This window comes from Gallinula chloropus (genome assembly GCF_964237585.1).
Source record: "Gallinula chloropus genome assembly, chromosome: 14".
Lineage (NCBI taxonomy): Eukaryota > Metazoa > Chordata > Aves > Gruiformes > Rallidae > Gallinula > Gallinula chloropus.
The window spans coordinates 7,604,242-7,623,841 of record NC_140099.1 but is presented as its reverse complement, the minus strand read 5'-3'; the positions used below and the strand labels follow the sequence as shown (position 1 = coordinate 7,623,841).

Below are 19,600 nucleotides of genomic sequence, written 5' to 3'. Positions count from 1 at the left end.
TAGACTGAGGGGAATCTCTTTTCCTGGGTTTTTATGAACTGCATGTAATAGGGTAGAAATAGATTGTTTACTGACTGATCAATAATGAAATCAAGCTGCAAATTGCACACCATTTCTCTCTTGGATTTGAATGAACAGTTTTGTGATTCCTTGTCTATAGTAGAAAAATGAGATCGTTACTAAGTACTTCCCTTGGCCCATATTGGGTTATTGGGTCCCATTATCTTCTCAGTAGAATGCCCCATTGGCATCAGCAAGGATTTCTGATTTAAAAACTGATGGTGTGTTAGGCTCTATTTTTATTTGTTGCAGTTGATTACTCAGGGTAGAATCATTTATCCAAGATATGGTGTCAGTATTGAAGGAATGTTTTGTTTTGTAAAAACCATTGTTTATAGTATGGGCAATCTACCAGTGCTGCTTTATTTTGTCCAAAGTAATAGTTTGAAACACCACTGTCTCTCTTGAGTTTGCTTGTACAATCCTTGCATGAAGTTTTCATGGAGACAAGGAACCACTTGGGCTTTTAAAACCAAACTAAACACATCTAGCATCTTTTCACTCTTTTTTCTTTTTCAAATGACTTTGTATAACATGTCTTAATCCTCCTGTAGACAGGACTGACTGCTGCTGCTTCAGCATTATGGAGAGTAGCCCATGTCAGGAGGACTAGGCCATGTGCAGAAACCCTTCCTCAGGCTTCCTGTTCCAACGAGGCTGGAAATAAAAATTCCAGAGAAGCTGAAGGCGAGAGGTGACGGGATGGAGGGAGTGGGGGAGCATAATGACATCAGGGGTTGATACACAGTAATGAGGAGAGGACATGCTATTTGGGACTAGGCATGCCACATGAGGATAACAATCTAATTCAGAACCAGAGAGGAGAGGGGAAAACTTAGTCCTCTCCCCTTTCCCACCTTCTCTACCCTAGCTGCAGCTCTCCTTCATTTTTGATACCCATTTTTTCATTCTGTTACCTCTTCAGGTGAGGCTCACAGTGGATTTCTGATCCCACCAACAGGCTGTGTTCTTGGCCAGATCTGTGTTAGCAACACCTAAGAATCCTGCTATCCAGTTTTAGACAAGCATGTCAGCTTCCTCAAGGCTTCCAATTTAGTACAAGAAATTTCTGGAAGAATTGAAAAATTCTAGCCTGCTCCTGAGTAAGAAACCCAACTCCAATGGGAAATACTTTTGCAGTAGAATGAGAAATGTCTATATGAGATGGACAGTGTAGCAATAATGTACAAAAATATTTCTAAAAACCGTAAAGCTTATAAAACTTCTCCATATTTTGAAAACAGGAGAGACCAGGAGGACTATTTCACTTGAACTGTGTAAAGAGTCTCAGTGTATTTCATAACTGGTTAGTCTCCTCTGTTCTCGATTGTCCCAATGAAGCAAATATGAAACTTGCTTTGCTACCATGGCTGGACTTTCTTCATCAGACATGGATGTAACTTGTGGGAGTGGTGCACAGGTACAGGACTGTACGATGAGAAATGTAACTTGTGTAAGGGACGAACAAAGTCTGTGTGACTCTGCATGCAGACAAAATGCAGCAGCAGAAGGCTAGGAGGCCCTTTTGGGCTCATCTGCCCACCAGTCTCACTAGAGAGAAGCTATTTGTTGCTGGCCAAGTCTTTGTCTTGGGTGGCAGTTCTGGTATTTATAGTAAAAAGCCCAGTTCATTATATATGAAGGCAAATGCCTCTCTCTTCACTGAAGTGCTTTGGGTTGCCCCCTTCCCTTGGAAGTAGGCATGTTAATTCTTGCAGCACCACCGTTCAATTTAAATATTCATTTCAAAAGGTGTGTGTCGATTGTTTTATAACAAACTGCCAAAAAGGGGGTCTGTGTTTGCCTCCTTCAGGAGTTTGCACCCATAGGAGGTTTGCCTGCGCTCCCCACCCCTTGGCTGCCGCCAGGAATTGTAATGACTGCCAGGGCAGCTTATATAATGGTAGGGCTCACCCGTAGCCCTGCAGAGAGGGATGAGAAGAAAGCCTTGCTGTTTGTCTGGAGCTCTGCAATCACAAAAAGCTGTATTTCTTGTTTGATTTCATAACTTGGAGTTCAGTCACCACTCCTAAGGGAGGTGTCACTCTTAGTTGCTGCTCTCCCATTATGAGTTGAAACCTGCATTGTGGCATAGGCGCTGCTTAAAAAGGGAGTTTGGGGCTGCCTTCTGGACCGTTCAGAGCTGCTTTGCTTTTTAATTTAATTTTAAAATCAGGTTGATGGGGTTAGTGTGGAAAAAAACCCATTGCCATAGTTCATTCTCTCTGTGAATAAAACTGAATGTGATAAGGATGTGTTTTTGAGCTGTAATTTAAAAAGCTGTAGAGTTTGGAAGGGAGAAGGAGATTGGAAATTGTTAGCAGAGTATTGTTAATGTGATGGCTTGCTTTGGAAGAATAAACAAAAGATCTTAGTATCTTGAATAATGCACTCTTTTCTATTCCAAGCCATTTTAGATCTGGTATATAAATAGCCAGTACCTCTCTATTTTATGTACATCACTTAAAAAACTTTCTTTCTGCTGTGCAAGACTAATAGCTAGTTTATGTTAGTTCCTCAGCTTTGCATCCATATCTACATAATGCAGCAGTCTGTATCAGTTAAACACTTTCCAAGTGCAGGCTGTCCAAGTCAGAACAGGTTACTGTTTTCTGTATTGTATCAAAATTGCAGATCCCTAAATTAGTCAGTCTTATCCATAGCATAAAAAACCATTACGAACACTAGTATATATGCCTTTTTGTACTACACCTGCTTTTGTATATCAGCTTCTTAATTAAGAACTGTTGGCAATTTCTAAGGTTTTATTTTTAGCTTTTGTTTTTCTATTTAAGAAAAGAAAATTTCTCTGTGGTGTGTCTGTAGGCTGCAAGAAGCTGGTTTATTCAGTGCAACGAAGATGCTTGAACTTAGCTGTGCGATATTAATAGTCTTTCTTTTTGGGGATGTAATCTTTGAGATGGAGGATGAAAAGGGTGTGTTATAATTTTTTTTTTTCTGCATGGCACTTGGCCTCACAACAGTACTGGATAAATCTGAGATGAAGTTGGGCTTTCACGTATATTTGTCTTTGGCTCTTGCATCACACTTGCCTTTTGTTCTGCTTTTTAGACTCGTTTGTCTAATGGAAAAATGACATCTGTGGAGTCTGGAGTGCTGAGCACATTATGTAGACTGATGAGGTTCATGACCAAGAGAATGTTAATTCAGGGATAATCTTTAGTTCTTTTTTCTTTATTATAATTTGGAAATTACATCACTGTATTATGTCTGAATGCATTACGTTTATCTTGAAGTTGATGTGTTATTTGGTAGAGCATACTCCAAGAGTACAGGTATAGGCCTGGTATAGGTCTGACTTGTGAATCTATCCTCTGATCTCTCTCCTTGGTCTTCTACTTCTGGCAGTGTCTTAGTGATCCATGCCAAGGCAGGTTTCCTCAGTTCATTCTTCAAGTTTGTTACAGGCATTATGGATGCTAAAAGCTGCCAAACCTAGTAGTATGCATTTGTGAAGATTTGGCAGGGACTCCTAGCTTATGGAGGATAAAGGAAAGAAAGCTCTGATACAATGTTATTGCTGTCCCTTCTTACAGAGAAGACTGCTTTTAAAGACTGTGTTAGAAGGTTGAAAGGACTGGATTTATTGCCAAACACTGCTGCTTCTTAATGCATGGTGCTCATGTGTGATCAGGGTTTGCCTGGCCTTTGAACCTGGCAGAACAAATGCGCTGTGTACCTCCTGCAGGTCTCTAACTTGCTCTGGAAAGCTCATGAGAACTACTTGGCTAACTACTAAATCCAACCATGTGGTTTTAGAACCATGCTGACCATCTTAGCACAAAGAATGAAACTGTAGAAACGGTCTGTATTTCAATTCTCCCATTCCCAGGGCATTAGGAATCCATGTGCTGAAGTGTGTCTGGTTGGACAAACATGATGCCAAGCCAACTGCTTGTGACCTGTTTAACAACTTAATGTGTTTCAGAGCAAACATACAGAGGCTCTAGTTGCTGACAGGGCACCATGACAGGAAGGGAAAGTTCATAAAGTCTTACATGTGACTGCTACTTTCTGTCCTGACTTAATGGATTGTGTAGTTTTCTAGTATCTCCAGTAAAGGGGCAGTGGAATAGACTTCAATGGAGGCTTTTAAATGCACTCTCAATTTTCTTGCAAATGAATGATTGCTGATTGCAAGAGATAGCAGCTGTAATTGGTGTGAGTAACTCTCCCCATGGCTGAGAGCAAGTCAGTGTTAGGCACGCTGGTCTTTCATCTGTCTTACTGCTTGGGAGTTACTCCAAAACCTAAAAAGCTTAAATCACGATGGGAAACAGGTAGCTTAACGGCATGGTCTGCTGTCAGTGAAGCATGACTGAGCCGTTGGCTGCTGTTTGTTAAGCCTCTTTCACTGCCCTGTTGGAGCCATCAGTGCTACAAATGCTGTGCTCTGACACTGAAGTAGTAAAATTTTGAAATCAATAATGCATGACTCGGCTTCTAATAATGCAACACAAACAAACTATTAGTTAAACAGCTGGCTTCTGGCTCTAAATGCATAATCGGAGTTAATTGAATCCTTGCTATTTTATTTAATCGTTAGTAACTACCTAATAAACTCTGGAGGTGATTAGCAGCAACAGTAACTGCATTTGTCATCTCTTATGTCTGGGAAGATGAAGGTCTGTTTTCTAAACATGAATCCAGGCTGGGATCAGGCCAACTACCTAACAATGAAGTTCAGGTCAGTGTGTGACAAGTAAATAGCTCACCTGTGCTAGACCTGCACGCTGCTCTGCTGGCTGAGGCTTTCTGAGCACTCTAAACTGGGACACTTGCCACTAACAGGCCATGGCCAACATCCTGAACCCATCAGGTCTAGCACTCGGATGCTGTTCACAGGTATCAGACTTCTTTTAAAAAGATGTTGTAAGAGAGGTATGCAGCTTTCTCTGAGAGATCGTCCTGTTCACTCATGGTCGTTGAACTAAAATATCCATTTTGGAAGTCTTTGCTATAAAATGCTATTAAAATGAAGTATAAATGCTAAATATCTACTTGAAGGGCACTAACTTAGAAATATCACTGAGTAATACTGATGCATATTGGAATCTAGACTGTTCTGGAATTAAAGCTAAAAATAACACAGTTGAGCCTGACCTGGATGTTGTGTTGAAGATCTGCTTTGTGACACTTAATGAATAAGGTGTATTAGATCAGCTGTGCTGGCTGCTGTCTCGAATGGACCTTCGTTTCACAGAATCACAGAATCTTAGGGGTTGGAAGGGACCTCAAGAGATCATTGGGTCCAACCCCCCTGCCAAAGCAGGCTCCCTATCTCACATTACACAGATAGGCATCCAGACGAGACTTGAATATCTTGAATATTCCTTTTTTTCAAAACTACATTGTCTCTCATGAATCTCCTACGTAAGAAACAGGTTTAAAGACAAGTGCTACAAGTGTACTTCATATTATGTCTTCATATGTAAATTAAAAAGGCTATTTCTCTTCACCAGTAAACTGGGAAACAGTGTGGAAAGCCAATACCAAAAAGAAATTTCGAGTTCACACCAATATGAACAGGAATGTTGGGCTTCTGCGGATCTTCCCAGGAATCACTGCTGCTGCTGTAAGTGTCACCGCTTCATTTTGGAAGTGATGCTCAAAGACTTGATTAGCTGAAGTAGGGAAGCTGCATTGTTGTAGCAGTGGCTGGGCTTTTGGAGGGAAGGAAAAGGATCTATCTTCTGATAAATGGTTTTGGAATATCAGAGCATTCAGAGACTATTTTCCTATGCTACAAACTGAAAAAATCTTTTCAAATATCTCTTGTTTAAACTGCCTGGGCTCTGAAACTTAGAATTAATTGCTTATCAGGGCTCATAAATAGGTCAAGTGTGCTTTTCTAGACAGATGCAGGGTACAGTGACCATGGAAATGCTCTTTTGCTGCATATTGAGACATATTAATTGGTATCTTGTCGAAGGATACACAATATGGTGGGTGGAGGGGAGGATGATGATTTCTACAACTCATGCTTGTGTTTTCAGGTTTGTTTATTCTCACACTGATTGTTAACGTGACTCTCAGGATTCATACCAAGCTGAAAATGAAAAGTGGAAATTTTTTTGCCATTAGAAATTATTTTTTGCATTAGTCTGCAGAACTGTGGTTTTAGGTAGATTTGTCTTTAAAATGTTCATGTAATAGTGGTTCCATTAAACTCACAGGTCTTTTGTGGCTGTTGCCATCTTAAATTGAATCCAGTAGTTTAAGCAGCACTCCTCAATTATATTATTATTATTCTTTTTAGGTGAATATGAACAGATGGAAAGGCAGAGGGGTGGTATATTTGCAATAAAACTCCAACTGCATAGTTAGTCTCATGGGGGCTTACAGTGTATTGCGTTTAGCATATGTGATCAGCAAGAAAACATAGAGGTGGTTTAAAATGCATCCTTCTAGGAAGAGGACTTTGGTAGGCATTCTCTTCCAGTGATCCACAACAGCCACCTCATTAACAACTGGCCCAGAGTGTATTACTGCCTCTCTTTTCCTGCCCTGAGTTAAATCAATTGTTTTGGAGTTAAACTCCAGTCTTCTTTAGACTGCTCTTTCCTGAAAGGTGAGACACACTCCCTCTTAGACAGACATTTGTTAACAAAACTCTTTGCTGAAGTAACAAATCTGGGCAGGGATGGGGGTTCTGATCTAAATTAACAATTCCACATTTATTTCCCAGGTGTAAATCTGCCTTTTTGTTCCGCATGGTGCAACAGTATAGCCTGTTAATGACACTTGAACAATAGCATCCTTTTTCACACTGAGGTCATAACTGTAGAAAATAGCTTATTTTTAAAATCTATCCCTCTAGGAATTTTAAAGGAAACGAAAGAGTGAAATTCTCATGTTTTGTTAAGGCTCTGCAGTCTCAGTTAGTGTAAATGGGGAGCACATAACTCTGTGCCCTATATGAAAATCTTTGACTTAAACACAACTTCTGTCTCCTTTCACTGTCGTCTTTTTAAACAGGTAAAAGCATTTCTTCAGCCTCCAATTGAGGGCATTGTACTTGAAACTTATGGAAGTGGTAATGCTCCAAACAACAGAGAAGACTTGCTGAAAGAACTGAAGAAAGCAACCAAACGAAAAGTAGTGATTCTGAACTGTACCCAGTGCCTCCGAGGGTCTGTTAAAACAGTCTATGCAACAGGGCAGGTAAGGGTTGTGCAGTGATTTCAGATTCTGCTGCTGCGTAAAAGGAGCATCCCCCTGATACAATTTGATTGTACACTTCCAATTGTCCCAGTGTACACAACCAGATTTATTAACTGTAAAGATATTGCTTATAAAATAACTGTATCTGAAAAATCATAATATGTATGTATGTAAGGAAGCATCCATCCTGCAGGATGGATATCAGCCGTGTTTTAACCCATGAAGGCTAGCTTAAAGCAGAGTTTGTGTAGGTACTCTTAATATTCAGGGTATTTTATAGTGAGTTTCTCAATTGTGTATGAAGATATGACATCACAGGGACTAGTAAGAGGTCAGAGCCATATAGGAGTACATGTTGCATGTGGCAGTGTGAAGGAAGCTGGTTTAACTGGCCTTTATAAAAAGACTACCCAGTAAATAGCCAAGAAGCGCTGCCAGAGGGTGACTCATCCCCCTGTTTTAGACACCTGGTTTTGTTGGGAGCAACCACCCGTCTGGCAGAGCCAGCCTCTTCATTGACTCTAAGGCAAGCTTAGATACTCCAGTCTGGTGTTAAAACCTGCTTCTGTTAACGCTGGGTTTGACACAGCTTTAGGTTACATTTGCTACAAGAACACCTAGAAAGAAACAGATTGGAGGAGTTCCTTTCTACCTTCTCCCTTGAAAGCAGTATTGGTGACACAGGGATGTTCCAGTCACTCCTGAGCAGGGCTTAGACACAGCATTTGCTGCTCTTCACCCCACCCCACCAGCGAGTAGGCTGGGGGTGCACAAGGAACTGGGAAGGGACACAGTTGGGACATCTGACCCCAACTGATCCAAGGGATATCCCATACCATATGGTGTCATGCTCAGCATATAGAGCTGGGGGGGAGTGAGCAAATGGCTGTGTGGTTCTTTTAGCTGTGTGAAAACATGTTTGTTTATGCTCCTACTTTGTATATGTTACATGTATTATGTTGCTTCAGCATCCATTGATGGAGGCTGCCCTGTTTTCTTGGCATCTTCTGAGGTGAACACTGACAGAACCAAGTCCACATTCTTTCATTGCCTTCCCCCACTGAGCAGTTCCTTATGAAGAGGAGAAGTATTGTGGGTGAATGCTGGAAAGTTGCTGTAATGTTAATTTTAGCTTGATTTTTTTCAAGTAAAATCTTCCACAGGTCTCCGTGTATAGCTAGACCATTTTTCACACTTTCAAGCGAATCAGGTGGGTCAGCTGAGTCCCTGGTTTCCCTTTAAGTGTTTGTTTTAACTAACTGAATGTCTGGCCACAAGTTCTAAACAGTAGAAACTTGTAATTGAGGGGACTTTAGGTACATAGGAAGGAAGCTGGGAAATCCTTTCCTTCTCCTCTTTCTCAAACCCACTGAAAAAGCCCTAACTGTTCTTTGGCTAGCTTTGCAGTACAGAAAGTATTTCTCACCTTCTCTGTATACGTTTTCCCAAGGGGCTTCTAAAAGTTTTACTCTGGAGCTCTCCGAGGTGGTTACTGAGCTGATCAAGGCTCTGTATCTTGCTAAAAATATCAGTTAAGCCATAACAAATATATGAACTTCAGTTTTGAAACAAGGTATTTAAAAGTAAAATGCCATGTAAAGAAGCAAGATGCTTAACTGTGAGGCATAGCTTTATGGCAAAGATGATGGTCTGTGGTTTGGTGAAGCTGAGTGTTTGCCAAGGTACAATTTAGTGACAAGAGATCTGGAACTTCCTTTGTCTTCACTGTATTACTCACTGTACACTTACAGGACTTGCTGACTGTAGTGAACATGGTTTTGCTTTGGTTCAGATAATTTTATTTTTTTTTTCAACTACCAGACAGATAAGTTAAAAAGGTCATCTTTTTCAGCTGTTCTTGTCAGAACTGTGTAAATTACATATTTTAGTTATATGTTCTAAATCATACAGTGCTAGTGCTGCCTGAATGGATCTGAAAGCACTCCTGCTGTGAGCACGCTGTAGTGCTGGAATTCATCCAAAGCAATGCCCCATAAAAGAATGGCAAATATGTCTGTGTGAGAACAGCCTACTTGGCAATGTTCAAAATGCCACTGGGTTAAAACAGAGGAAATGCAGCTTTTCAATAGAGGGAATCTGACAACTCTGCAGATAGCTGATACGGACCTGTAACCTTTCCCTTTTAGCATAGTAAATGGCCGTGGCAAGCGTTTGGTTGAATTCTTCATGAAAAGGAATTTAAAGTAAAAGTCATCTTTATTCAGCTGGCTCGAGTATTTGCTTGGTATTTGATAACTAAAATTACAGAAATTACAGTGGCAGTAGGAGGAGCAAGAGAGTGGAGGCACGGCTGCGTGCTGTATTCTGTGTAGCTGCTCAGCATTCATACACATCTTCTGTACACACAGGTATTTCTGAATGCTATGCTAATGGGAATCACTGTTCCTTTTTATTCAGACTCTTGCTGAAGTTGGAGTAATTCCTGGAGGTGATATGACACCAGAGGCTGCCCTAACTAAACTGTCATACACGCTCAGCAAGAGTGAGCTTAGCTGGGAGGAGAAGAGGCAGGTAAATATTTCAGTGTGACCTTGAAAGGCTTTAACTCTCTCATCCGCTGTGCTAACTTCTGCTTAGCTTCAGCCTTGCATTTAAAAGCAATTGGTTCCAGAGCCATAATGCCACCACATGGGTTTCTTCTGAAGCAAAGTACTGTTAAGCAAATGAATGTATATAGATAGGGAGAGAAGAATTCTCCACGTAAGTCATGTGAAGACAGTGACTGAGCAATAAAAATGCCATCTTTAAACTGTGGTAGTTTACCTTGTACTTCTCTATACTAAAACCGTGTATGTGGAAATTCATGAGACACAATCCCAACTCCACTGAAGTCAGCAAAGTTCTTCTCACTGATCTTAGCATGGTATAGATTCCATCCAAGACTCATTGGCACAAAGCTAATTCTGAAAATAAATATTGCCTACAGCCTCTTCCAATACAGCATTACTCATGACAGTGTTCAATTTTTCTATAAGAGGAGATACTTTATAAATACATAAAGAGGATTATTTTAAGAACCAGTTGTAACTGATTTTAAAATTATAAGTCCTTTAACAATGTTCTTACTGTTCACTGATGTTTAATTAAGGCTTTCTTCCTGAAATTATATAGTTAGTTATTGTATTTCTTTTCTAAAAGACATGTATAGGACTGAGTTAGATAGCAGAGCAGCAGTCTGTAGGAATGTGTGTGTTGCAGTGCCTGTATACAGTGAAATCATAATCCTGACACTTGGGGAGATGACATCATGATGAGTCACCCTCTAGACTTAAGCACTGCATGCACATGTGTTTTTGTTTTTATTAAAATTGAAATAAATTTGATTTCCAACCAGAAGTAACTCTTGAGACAAGCATATTTGGATACCTGTGATCATAAGTGGGGTGGCTGGAAGTACCACTTAACATGCTCAGAAAGAATTTCAGACTCTCAGTTTTCAGTTGTTTGCTAAAGCCCTGGCTCTGAAAAATGAGAGGAGGAGTAATGTCCTTCTCTGGTGAGGATGGCAAGAACATACTCTGTGCAAGAACATGCTTGACAGGCAACATAGTGCTGTGTGAAGAGTACTGGTATTGCATGCTTTTGTGTATACACACTTTAGTAATCCAGGCTCTTCACTGATGCCCCTTTGATACCCTCATGGACCCTGAAACATACATGTATTAGCCTGTTTTTTTAATGCAGACTTTAATCTTGCACAGAGGATTATTTGACTTGGGACAGCAGAAACTTTCCCAGCTGGCTTTCTGCCCAGGTGGGTGAGTTAAAACTCAATTTGAGATCCAGTTTACTGAGGTGAGATAGCTGGCTTACTCAGGTGAGGACTTGGTGAGGTGACAGGATGTTTTTGGTACTGTCGGCACAAGAGACTCTTGTGTCTTCACGTGCTGCCATTCAGAATGTGCTATACAGTTTTTGTGTGATGGTATTGGGAGCTCTTTTATATATTTTGAAGAACAAAGCAACTTTTGCAATTTTGAGTTAAGCAGGATTGGTTTCTTCACTTTACTCATCGTACAGACCCCCAAACAATTGTGTTGTCACAGCTAAGGGAGCAGCATACAGCATTGCCTGGGCAGGAATGAGTGGTAGAGACCAGGAGAAGAAGGAAGCCTGGAACTATGTTGTCTGTGGCAATATCTTCAGCTAAACATATCACCAAACAATAGTATCCCAAGAGACGGAAGCTCTCCTGAAGCTGATGTGGTTATTTTAGGATTCTCTTTCAACACGAAGCAGCAAGGAATGTGCCCCTAGACACATGCCAATGGCTGCAGAGCTGGTAGGACTGAGGAAGGCACATAGAGCTTTGCACTGGGTGCATTTATCACAGGTGCCAATTGCTAAGGTTACCTGTGCACAGCAATGATCTCAACCTGTCAGACTCTAGAAGGGCGCCAAAGCAGTTGGGATCCTCGGAGTTACACGTAAATGGGAGTCTTCCAGCAGACAGCTACAGTGTTGTCAGTGCTTGGAGGGTGTTTTTTTTTAAATAAAGGGCATGCCTAGACATAAGTAAACCTGGGGCATTCCTCCTTCCAACATCCCATCTGTTTCTTGCAAACTTTCACAATCCTGCTTTTTAAAATTCTAATTGAAACAACCACGTGTCTTACAGCTGCATCAGCAACCTTTCGTGAAAGAGTGCCAGCATGTAAAGTTGTCAGAATTGAGGAAACTGGTTGCTTTTTCTTAACAACTGGCCTCTCTCCCTCTTCTCCAGATTTCCCAGAACCTGTCTGTTGGAGTATTTAAATTTTATTGCCATGTCCAAGCACTTTCTACACGTGAATTGGCTGACCTTTTGGGGGGGCTTGTTTGGGTTTTTTCCCCCAGTAGGGTTGGATGCACCCATCCCACAAACTGTTAAATGTCTGCTGTAGTATTGAATGCTACCACAGACCCTCTGCATTCAAAGCCAGCTCTGTGGCCACATTTTAACAAAATCTGGGTGAAGGGAGCTGTTTCAAAATCCATTGAAATACCTGGTGGCCCCCAGGCAGCACTGGGCTTTGCTTTGAGGCCTGTGTGCACAGTCTCTGTAGTGACAAAAGGTGGCATTTCAGAATATTCTGGTCTTCAGCCTCACTCTGCTACTCACTCTCTTTGTGGTTTTAAGTAGGCTGCAGTTTATCCTGCTAGAGAACTCGTCTGCATGCTCTAAAAATGGGGGTGTTTTGTTATGTGCTTATTTTTGGCTTCTTTGCTTTAGAAGAAAGTTTCATTTGCCTGTCCCTTTATTTCTCCTTTGTCTTTTAAAACTTGCAGCCTTCATGGGACAGTAACTATTTCTTTAATCTTTTGTCTGTATTCAATTAGTTTTCATAATTTGGCCAAAAATATTTCTAACTTGATCCTAAGTTTTTGGTGTTGTTTTTTTTTTTTTATGAGACTACTACCATATTTTTCCTCTGCTAACAAAGGATTTGATTGCCTGCTTTTCAGATGCTGAGTGAGAATCTAAGAGGAGAAAAGACTGTTGTACCCACAGGAGCCAAGATCTCTCTGAGAGATAGCAAGTTTATTCAAGTGATTGCCAAATCTCTAAGTATCAGCAGCAAGGAGGTATATAGTTAAATATTTAAAATTGAACTCGTGTAAAGCTTGTAAACTCAGTTAAATTAATGTAGCTTAAATATGAACAGCAAAGCTGGAAGAAAAATGCAACACTAGAGCTTTTGTATTATTTTTTAGTACTGAGTGACCCAGCTAACCAGTTGGTTTAGGAAGAAAGGACACAATGACAAGCATAACATTAAGATGTTTTTAATTTAAAACACATTAACATTTTTTTTTCCTCTTTGTAGTCCCATCTTGAGTTTATTTTCTTGGCTGTCTGGTTGCAATAACAAGCCTCCAACAGTTGCTGTAATTCGGGGTATCAATGATATGAAAAAGTGCTTTGTGTTTTTGTGGTCAAATGTATTGACAGTTTGGAGCAATCCAAATAATAATGGGTAAAACAGCTTAATTGTACATGCGGTCGTAGAAGGCTAATACTAAGGAAGCACTACACAAGTGTAATTTGTGGTGTTTAATATTAGTCCCTCCCGACTGGAAAATCAGAAAATACAGTGTTGGTTGTAAGCTACAAATATCTGCTTTTTGCTTGGCTTGGTTTCAGGGAAAATGGGATTCGTAGTAGTTAATGAGTACTGAATGTGCAGCTCTTTAAGCAAGAAATGGGAGGATATTTAGGGGAGCCTACAGGGCTTGTCAGCAGAGGTTTGGAAGTACAGGTTACACCAATATCTGAGGAATCACATGCAGATGATTGAGCCAGTCCTGAGGGAACTGGACTGTGTGGTCTTTTCTGTTTCTCTTACTCTACTGATGTGTAACTATGGCAGTACAGAGATGGTAATTAGTACATGCAGCTTAAGTGGTGTATATTTAGATATCAGGTAATTGTAGTGTTGCCAGGTGAGGATATAAATCTTCATGGATGGATGAGACCAATCAAATGTGAAATAAACATGAGACTTCTTTCCTTCCAAGAACTAAATGCTGCCATTTTAAAATAACCAAATGACTAATTTGAAAACTTTACATGAAAGCAAGGGCAGTGTTTTTATGACTTGGACATCAATCATATTAGAGGTGAGGCTGATATTAAACATTTAATTTTATTTGTTTCTCAGGAGTTAGAAGCCATAAGAGATGCATTAATTCCACCTTTGGCTTGTGCTGCAGCTAAACTGGGTGACATAGACGCAATAAGAGCCATAGCAGAAATGGTAATGTAAAATTAACAGTTTGTACAAAGCATGAATGTTTAAATAGAGCTGTAAATGATGGGAGGAAGTTATGCTCACTGGGAAGCAACTACCTAAGTCTTAGAATCAAGGTGCTTTGACTAATATAGTTGGCTTCTAGGTTCCCCAGTCTTTGCCTTTCAAAACAGGTATGTTCTTTCCTCTATCTCATTCTTAGCTGTTTACATTTTCTTTTGAACTGTGAAAATGCAGGTAGGTTAAAATGCAAGTTCTTATCTGCTAACTTTGGAACGCTTCAAAATGGTTTGTGCTGCTTAACTTCATGTATATTCATATTACCCAGCTTTTGGATGTAAATCTGTCGTGATTAAAAAAAAAAGAACTTGAAAATTATATTTAAGCAAAACACAGTGCAGTGCTAATACAGCATTTTTAGCTCCCCCCATATCTCTGTCTTGGGTTATACCTGAAAAAAGAAACAGGCATTTCCCCATATCATCTTCTACACCTATTTTTTTTCTCTTTGCCTTGGTTTACCCTACTCTTGAGACTTTGGTAACGGGCCTCAAGAAAGGATAAATATATCCTGAAAATAACAATACACTATGACAGGTAAAATTAGCAGATTATGGGCACAAAACTGCTGTGTGGCATCCTGTAATAAAGAGCATATCTGAAGGGGCTGTAGTGAAAATAGGTGTAGAGGGGAGAACATGCAGAAGGTGGAATAAATATCTTTATTGGTGCTAAAACAATACTAACAAGATAAGCTTTAAGTATGTTTTACAAGCTTAACACTTTGGTGGCAGAATTACAAAGTGGTGTATGCATCTCCTGTTGTACCAACAGTTTAATGTGCAGTCATTGTCTCTTCAGCATGTGAAGGGTCTGTCCTTTTGTAGGGTGGCAACTTGAGCTGTGGAGACTATGATGGCCGAACTCCGCTTCATATCGCAGCCTCTGAAGGGCATTTACCATTAGTTGAGTATCTGTTGACATCTGGTGCAACTGTTTATGCTAGAGACAGATATGGATCTACCCCACTGATGAATGCCATCGAGTTCAGGTAACAAAATAATTTATACACCACTCTATAAAGTTTATAAACCTCCTATCATTTTGGATTTAAAGTCTATCCCTTTGTTTTGTCTCAGCAGTTGTATTGTAAATGACAGCACATAATATAACACAAACCAGCATCATATCAAAGGATGTGACCACCCTAAATGTAAAGACCATGTTTTTTAAGATAATATGAAATGAAAGCAGATATGCAGAATTTAAACTCCTTTTAACTGTCAGAAATTAAAGTGCAGGACCATGGGCTGTCAGCTTTCTTTGTCCTCCACTTTCTCATCAAGACCTGACTGTTTCAACTGGCACAAAGTATACATGTAGGTTTACATGTTTTAATCTTCCCCTTTTCCCAGTGCTTTCCTGAGTTTCTTGCTGGGTGACAGGTTCTTTGATTATTTTTTTTTTTATATTTTTTTTTCCCCTTCCACCCCCTCATAACTACATGGGATGGCTGTGTGGCTCTGCCAAGCGCTGTGGATTTCCTCTTCCTGTTCTGGATGTTAGCAGTTCTTAAATGGTAGTCATGGATGTGCGACTCACTGGTCTTTTCTGTGATGTGTGGTCCTAAGGAATGGCCACAGCAAAGAATATAGAAGTTATCAGTTATCAACATTTAATTTTAAAACAATTAATTTATATAGCCTGAGGATTCACGGAGCCATTGGTCTTCTAACATGTTAGAAGCTGCATGCCCTAATCTCTTGTTTCTTTGATCCACTTTCAGCTCCTTATCTCATATTCAGTCTGTATGATGGCAGGAGAGAAGCTTTTTTTTTTTTTTTGTAAAGGAGCTTAGAGTCATTCAGTTTTCATGGTCATGGTGGATGTCTGTCCCCAAATATTCTTACAGCTTTCTACTGTTGACAAGTTCACCTGGTCTGTCAGGCTGCAGTTGGCTCCTTGGGAGGTCTGACAATCCAGGTTTTGCATTGGCTGCAGGAATAACTCGAAGGCTTTTCCCCTCTCAAGGACCAGATATAGGAAACTCAGCAGGCTTTCTTAACTTGAGATTGGAAGTCCTGTGTGGCCACACTGTGCTATTGGCTATTGCCATACCTACTCCATGGTCGCCTATGGCTTTGTAGTTGTTGCTTTGTCTCATGAATATGTAAGCCCTTCAGTAGCCAACCCTTACAGTCTTAAAGCGAAAACAAGCCCGGCAGCAAATCAAACAAATAACCTCGCAGTGGAATAGAGGTGGCTCCAGTCCAATGTGAGAAAATGCTAAAGCACTAGATACCATTAGATGTTCCTGCAAATCAGGCACCTACGTTTTTTACCGCACCCATCTACCGCCTGAGGAATTTCACATGAGCTTGTTGTTTGGATTCCTTAGCATTGCCACTCCCATATTAGACTCCTACTATGACTCTTAAGCTCTTTAAAACTGCACACCCATTTTGATATAGGGAGTTGTAAAAGGAAACTGCACCATAACCATTTTCAGTTTCTCTTTTTGTTTCCTCTGTTGGAATGAGAGGAAGGGCTGACTGAGGACTGATCTCATAAATGTGTATTTATGATCTGCTGTGTACTCACACAGCATTTCACACTGATAAGCATATAGAGGAGAATCAGACAGCTGTATATGTGTGTAATTCACTACCCACTAAAATGATTTCTGCTACAGAAACATTTCAGTTCTATTTATTAAGCAGTTGTGTGCTGAAAGTGAAGACATTATCCTGATGCAGTGTGCAAAGGGGCACAGAGGGAACGGGGGAAACAGATCTTAATGAGCAGTCAGTGCTTTAAATGTTTAGCACTAACTTTCTCAATTTTACGGAATATTGCATCAGCTTAATCCCATTTTCTGATAATTAATATTTGTTTAATTGGCATTTCACTGCAGTACAGTATCCACTTATCTTAAAAATAGCTTTCTTCCATTTTTTATGTCACATTTCTCAGTGGCTTGCCTTTTAACCTAGCATGCAAACCTATATAATGATGACTGATTTCTCTTTTCCATTTAATAATTTGTAACAATGATCAGGAGTTATGTCTCTTCTTAAAAGCTTCTTAACACAGCACTGTCAGCTAGTGGACCAGCAACTTGATCTATATCAACAGCCTCTTAATTTTTATTTTTTTTTACTTTAAGTGACTCTTTGTTTCTTTAGATGGTTAAATGTGGAGTCCTTTTCTAAAGAAGAAATCAACTACTGCATTTCCGCTTTTTCATTTGTAACTCTGCAATTTGCTTGTCTCATTCACTTTATGCATGAAGCTAAACAGACCACTGTTAGTTTAGGCCAGTTGCTTGACATATCAAAATTAGTAGCATTCCTTTAATTTCTTAGAGTACCCTCAAGGGATAATTCATTTTCAAAACAATAGAATAATATTTTTTTAATAACAGAAATTCTCTAAGCAGGAAAATGTCTTGAATAAAAATTGTGTATATTTTATGTAGTAAAAGCACTTCCATTTACTTGTAGAGCAGTGGTAAAAGGTTGAAAATGGGGAGTTGCTCATACAGTGCTGTGAGAACATCAGATTAGGGCAGTAAAATTACCTCCCACGTAAATATGAATTTAAATGCTTGATATTTTGCAAGGTTACATTTACATTACTTCAGGAAATCTAAGGCAGAGTGAAAAATGTAACCACCACTGACTCCAGAATTGCACCAAAGCCTGTCCCTTACACTACTTGAGCATAAAATTCCCACTGATAGCATGCAGAAAACCCAGCAAGTGAAACTAAGCTAATCCTGCCATAACCATTCCAGTTGCTAGGGGAGCAAGCATTAAAAAGAATGAAGCCAGTCAAGTTTGGATATACATTACACCTGCATTTCTTTAAAGAGAGTTGGTGGAAGGTGTGCACCCTAAGGCCCCAATCCTGCAAACTCTTACATGAGTGTTAATTTCACATGGGTGATTCATCCCTTTTGAAGTTGATTCACTTTTAATAAGTGTCTGCCAAGTCAAGGCCTAAGATGATATGTACTGTAAGGCACCTTGGTTGCTGCAAGTCCAGAGCCCTTGAGAACTGCTAAGTGTCTTTATCTGCACCTCAAACTTCACTCATAGCAGTGAATGTAGAAGACCACACCAAATAATTCAATTTGTTATTGATCCATTAAAATATTACTACAGATCCCAGCTTTTATCTCCAGTATTATCAGTAATGGCATCTAGCAGGGACAAGACACTAGAACCACTTCTTGTCTATTTGTGTTTTTCTTCAGTGTGGATAAATGACAGTGGTAGTATCAAAATGCTACTTTAAGTAGTGCATGCAAAACAGCATTGTTTGTATAGCCTGAGTCTGACCAAGAGCCACACAATAAGAAAAGGGAGAGTCAGGAATAGTTCACATGTATTCAAGAAAAGCGTGTCCAGCAAGTCAAGGGTGCTTCTTGTCTCTCTCTGTTCTGCACTGGTGAAGCCATATCTGAAATACTGTGTGCAGGTCCGGGCTCCCCAGTTCAAGAAGGACAGGGAGCTACTGGAGGGGTACAACAATGGGCTATGAAGATGATTAGGGGACTAAAACACCTCTCTTAGAAAGAAAAGCTGAGGAACTTGAGACTTTTTAGCCTAGAGAAGACTGAGTGGACATATTCCCAATACTTATAAATACTTGAGGGGTGGGTGTCAGGAGGATGGATTGTTTTGGTTTTTTTAGTGGTGCTCAGTGACAGGACAAGAGGCAGTGGGCACAAGCTTGGATATAGGAAGCTCCACCTAAACATGAAGAACGTCTTTACTGTGAGGGTAGCAGAGCACTGGAACAGACTGCCAGGAGAGGTTGTGGAGTTTCCATCCCTGCAGGTATTTGAAACCTGCCTGGATGCTCTCCTGTGCAGCCTGCTCTGGGTAATCCTGCTCTGAAAGGGGTGTTGGACTAGATCATCTTTTGAGGTCCCTTCTAACCCCTACCATTCTGTGATAATAGCTCCTCATGGTTTTGCTTATTGGATGGGGCTAGACTGGACAAATAGCTCTGCACCCTATGCTAACATGATGTCAGCCTTCCCTCCATGCCTTGAATGTTCACTGTCCAGTGGTTACTCTGGAGAACAGCACTTATAGAAACAACTTCAAAAGACAAACACCTCTTATGGCCTTGGACATAACAGTATCAGAAAATTTGCAGGCAGCCTCTTGAAATATGAATAATGCTCTTGTGGTAGGTACAAGAGAGACAGCAGAACTGGTACTCTAGATAGGTCTTCAGCTTCTTCAGAATGCAGATACTGTTTGTGTGCAATTAGGAATAAGCTGTAGTGTGACTTTTCTCTACATGTTGAAGTGATGGGGATGTGAGAGGTGGACTGTTTACTTTCTTGGATGGATCTGCTCTTCATAATCACAGTACTAAATCTAACACACTTAGGTTGCACATTACTATTTGTCCTTATTCTTTCTCTCCTTTACCCTTCACTTAACAAATAGTGGGATGTTCACTACTTCCCACTATACCAAGAAACATGATTTTGAATGTTTCCAAGTCATTGGGACATTGAACTTCTATTTAGGAATGTTTTATTGTGAGCATTTATTGTAAACACTTGTTTGTTTTAATGGTTA

General features: G+C 40.1%; 1 protein-coding gene across 1 annotated transcript in view; it reads left to right on the top strand.

Annotated features, from left to right (window-relative positions):
- ASPG (asparaginase) overlaps window positions 1-19,600 on the top strand; it is a gene marked incomplete at its 5' end in the record, with an annotated part of 46,457 nt that overhangs the window by 16,625 nt on the left and 10,232 nt on the right. The window contains 6 exons of the mRNA XM_084270469.1: window positions 5,544-5,656; window positions 7,060-7,245; window positions 9,664-9,777; window positions 12,712-12,831; window positions 13,908-14,003; window positions 14,885-15,048. Coding sequence (XP_084126595.1) covers window positions 5,544-5,656; window positions 7,060-7,245; window positions 9,664-9,777; window positions 12,712-12,831; window positions 13,908-14,003; window positions 14,885-15,048 — 793 coding nt within the window. The remainder of the gene's footprint in view (window positions 1-5,543; window positions 5,657-7,059; window positions 7,246-9,663; window positions 9,778-12,711; window positions 12,832-13,907; window positions 14,004-14,884; window positions 15,049-19,600) is intronic.